Below are 4,900 nucleotides of genomic sequence, written 5' to 3' on the forward strand. Positions count from 1 at the left end.
AATACTGACAGTACATATGACAGACCCTTATACCAATTATTATTTATCACAAATAAATAAGACTGTATTTTTTTTTTTTTTTTTTTTATATTTTGTCTTTGATCAACAAGTCATTTGGAATTTCAAAATGGCTATAGTAGTTATCAATCTGCTGTGAATGTCAGCTAATTTTTTATGGAATAAAACATACTAATGAAACTTTTTTTTATTTTGACCAGGTTGTACTATGGAAGATAATCGCTGGTCAGTGACTTTTGACCTCACGCCTATCTCCAAAGGGGATGATCTAAGATTGGTTGTGCTTCGAGTTCTTCTTCCACCATTTGAAACCCCCACCACAATCACTATGGAGATCTTCCACAGTGAAAATGGACAGGATAGAGTCTTCTTGGGGTCAATCATGAAAAGCATGCCAGCGAGTCACCATTCTGCCTGGAAAAGCTTCAATGTGACTGATCTGATTGGACAGTATCTTCACTGGGGCAATAAAACTGGCAATTCTAAAGACAGGCATGCTATAGAAAATGCTCACAACGCTGCAGTGTCTTATTCTGAAAATCCCAAAAAGCCAATTAACAATGAATTCCCTCTTCAGAATACATCCACAAATCAAGCAATGATTGTATTTTTCAGTAAGGACAAGCCATTTTCCAAGTCAGAGTCTACAGGCCTGATTAAGGAATTGTCAGAAAGCTCCCTAAAGATGGCTGGGTTCCGGAGACAAAGACGAAGCAGAAACAGGCAAATAATTACTCCATCCATCACTCATTCCATGCCAGAAGAAGAGCAAGGACCTTTATGTAGAAAAGTTGACATGATGGTAGAATTCAAGGAGCTTGGATGGGACAACTGGGTTATCTATCCCAAAAAATACAACGCCTACCGGTGTGAAGGAAGCTGCCATACCCCACTAAAGGGCACTGCCAAGACAACAAACTATAACTACGTAAAGGTGAGAAAAGTTTGCATTGCTACCTCCTACCTCACTTAAAAACATGTTTTTAATTTAAGGTAAACTGCATTTTTATTGTTTTTATATATGCATGTGAATCTTATCAGCTGAATTTAAATAATATAATACTAATCAATGAATATTAATGGTTATGTGTAAAATTTTAAAATATACAGAATCTTGTATAAACATTGGGGAACAGCTATTTGCTTATTGGCCTCTAAGGCACAGACCTGGTGTTAAAAATATTTACTGGTTTTGGATCAGTGAACCAGAAAGTATGGAAACCAAAACATTAGGAACAAAGCCGATGATTTACTATTCTCAGAAGTAGACGTTAGCAATGAGAGACATTAGGGATTTACTAAAATCTGGTGCAATAATGCAATGCAACCAATCAGCTTCCAGGTTTTATTTTCAAAGCTTAACTGAACAAGCTGAAGTGAAGAAACTGATTGGCTACCATGCACAGCTGCACCAGATTCTGAGTGCCCCAGTTTTAGTAAATCAACCCCTATGTATTTCTCTCAGTTTTCTCTCTCAGCTTGTTGCAGGAGAAACGTGTAGGTTGACTTTGCTGACCTTCTCTTGAAAATGTGAGGCTTGCCAGCTTTGTGTATTTTCCATACTTTCTGAATTACTGACTCAACACCTTTGGAGCCAGTGAAGTCAGAACACCTTAGTTAACACGGTTTACTTAACACATCTTAGGGAATTACCACCCTGATTCTCCGTGATAAGGCCTAACACCACTTAACACCCATTTAACACCGGTTACTAAACGTACGCCTTCATCTGCAACTTGCTCCTTGTTAGTCAATAAGAAAGCACTGAAGCCAGAGAATCAGTATGTCATCCAGATTTTCAGACTTTTCAAAAGGAGATCAGTCATAGAAGTCTAGCTATGTCTCTGATGACAGGTCTCCTTTACAGCTGACCACCAGAGGGTGCACAAACAAATCTGTATATGAAATACAATTTAAGCTAAATAGCCAATTACATATTATATGTGTATACGTAATATGTTTGTATACTATAGGTTTAACATTTTGCATTAAAACTATCTGTTTTTCTGTTATTCATTTTATGAATACTGTTTAATGACCTAAGCAAATTGCTAAACCCAATTACTAAATGTCTGAATGTTCTTTTTTTTATAGAGTTTAATCAATCTAAAGGATTGGGAGAGAGTGGAATGTTCCTCATGTGTGCCAGTAAAGATGCAGCCATTGCCCATGCTATTCAATGAAGAATCCAACCTTGTTTTAAGACACCACGAGGACATGATAATTGAAGAATGTGGAGCCCTTTGAAAGGAAGAATGGCAATTTTAATTGTTAAGAGTTTGGGACTTTGTTCTATTGTTGGAGTACAAGAGACTATAATTTGAGATTTGGGATGCATGCATAATAGATTATAAAACAGTTATTATGTAGTTTCTCATGTTGAGGTATGTTTCTGTACTCTTTTATTCTTATTTTATTTTTATGCAATAAACTCACTAAATACACTAATACATTTTATTGCTTTGTTTCTCTTTGTAATTCTCAGTTCGGTAACTTGGCTCGGACTTTTGTCTAGTAAAGTCATTTTACTTTATGTATAGTGAAAAAGTAAAGAAGATCAGATCATCTGTTACTATCCATGTTACTTTGGGTTTAAATGTATGGAGAAAGTTTGGAAAATCCATCTATGGGCAGCTTTGGTGTATTTTTAGCCACATGCCTCTCTCCCTTTTTGTAGCTCTCTAGCACCATAATGGGCCTAAGGAGCACCCTTGGGGTGGTTACTATACCATGCTCAGAGTTGAGGTTGGTCCACATGCATCCAGACATCCTAAAAAAGTAAAGTAAGGCACTTAGCACAATTTCTTTTCCAATGGGCATAGGAGACAGCAAAAGCCTAAAGTACATTTTTTTTCTAATTGCAATTTCTGCTACATATTTGAAAATAAAAATGAGCATGCTCTCCAAATTCGTTACTGGGGGAGGGATCATTTGTTGTGGGGGGTGGTCTATTTTTGCTGGGGAGGTCTATTGTTGCTGGTTGGGGATCCATTGTTGCTGGATGGGTCTTATGTTACTTGAAAGGATCTACTTTTGAGAAGGAGTCTATTGTTGCTGGTCGTTGAAGGGTCTACTCATAATGGCTGCTGGGAAATCTATTGTTGCTGGTGGGAGTCTACTGTTTCTGTGGTGGGTCTATTGTTACTGTCTGTAGGGGATCTATTTTACTGATTTTTTTGTTATCATTAACAAATTCCATATAAATTACTTAAAACCACAAAATTATATCTGGTTTTATATTGTCAAGGGCAATACTTGGAGGTAGGCGGGGGATGGAACCAAGGGGCAGTGCTCAGAGTTCGGTAGCGGATGGAAGGGGGGTACCTGCATCTATTCTCTTAGAAAGAAAGCCCTGCTCCCTTGTTTATTTCTTCAGCAGCTGTACCTATGGTTTTTAGGTGCGTCAGGATGACAGTGTTATCTCTATGACATCTGGGCTGTGCTTTGGTGGGAGAAAACCCCTAAGAACTTGTTCAAACTTGTGCAAAAACAGGTGTTTTTCCACAGTAGAAAAATGCTGATTTCCAGAAGGGCACATAAAAAACAATAGTCTTCTATGGAGAGAACTAATCAAAACTGTAGCAGCCAGAATCTGAATAAGTCAAGCATGGCAACCAATCAACTTCTATCTTCAGCTGGGCCAGAAAAGATTTAAAACTAGAAGTTGTTTGCTTGCAATGCACAGCTGCTCCAGATGCTGTTGCATGTTGCATTTGCCTGCACTGCTCCCTGTTACATCTTGGTTTTCTATGCTTTTCTGAGCTGCGGTGCATAGAAATTAAATACATTTATTTAAAAAAAGGTAAAAAACACAAGGCACTACCTTCCGAAATTCCGCCCAGACGAGACATAGAAAATGCAACTCATACTGTATGGCAAGTGTGAACAAACACTAAAGATTATAGACCTTTTTCCAATTCTTCCTGAGAATATCAGAGCCATAGCTTTAAGGTGGCCATAGATGTTCATAGAGGTTCATCAGGGACTGGCTGAGATTCGGAACATGTATGGGCAGGCTGATTATACCCAAAAAATCCATGTTGGATTTTTTAGGATGCAACTTTTGCCAGCGGTTATAGCCTCTAGTAATAATCACTGTGTTCAACCTGAAGAAACTGCTCCCCGTGCTGGGAGAACACAATAGTGCTACGGAAGGGATTCCCCCATCAATGCTGACTGTGTTGATGGGCAAATTGAGCAATTTTCTTTCCTGCAACCCCTGGAATCGTATTATTTTTGGCCTACTTGGTACACACAAGGAGATTATCAGACAATTGATTGTCCGTTTTTTCTTTTTTTTGCATGCTAATCTCATATTGAGTAAAAAGAGTTTACTAAAGTTAATTAAAATAAATCTTTATTGTACAAATCTTAACAGCTATGAAGCTGGGGGTTTACATATCCCCCCTGAAAACAGTAGAACACATAATAATAACACACAAACGTGTTGATGAGGACAAGGGTCTCTTTCCTGAAATCAGATCAGTTTGCAACGTAACACTGTGAACCGGGACTAAGAAAATCTGAAATAGTTCCCATGCAGCTCCGGGGGAGATCCACACTCCACAATCACGTCTCAGGTGCTAGCCCCATCAAAGCAATAAGTTGTATCAGCAACAGGGATACCGCTCATCAAGATGCTAAATATTCTTCCAGCAGGAACAAGTCCTAATCTGAAATTTTTTGGAATAATTTGCATCAGATCATGCCCTCTTTGATGCAATGTATTGCACCCAGCTGAGCCTTCCCTTGTAGGCCATTAGACTTTCATCTATGCTGATGTCTCTTTCTGGCACATAGCTCCGTTGGAAATTCTGTAGAATCATGTGATATACTTCCCACATTTTCTTTAGTTTTGGTGCAGGATGAATAGTTTCATCAA

The 4,900-nt window shown here is 38.3% G+C and overlaps 1 protein-coding gene across 1 annotated transcript; it reads left to right on the top strand.

Moving 5' to 3' along the window:
- Nucleotides 1-226: 226 nt before the first annotated feature.
- LOC309552792 (nodal homolog) lies at nucleotides 227-991 on the top strand (the record flags this gene model as incomplete). The annotated part of the gene is made up of 1 exon (XM_082253706.1): nucleotides 227-991. One exon carries the CDS (start codon nucleotides 227-229, stop codon nucleotides 989-991), a length of 765 nt encoding a protein of 254 aa, XP_082109832.1.
- Nucleotides 992-4,900: the final 3,909 nt, after the last annotated feature.

Source organism: Pelophylax lessonae (assembly GCF_965119305.1).
Source record: "Pelophylax lessonae genome assembly, chromosome: 4".
NCBI classification, from domain to species: Eukaryota; Metazoa; Chordata; class Amphibia; order Anura; family Ranidae; genus Pelophylax; species Pelophylax lessonae.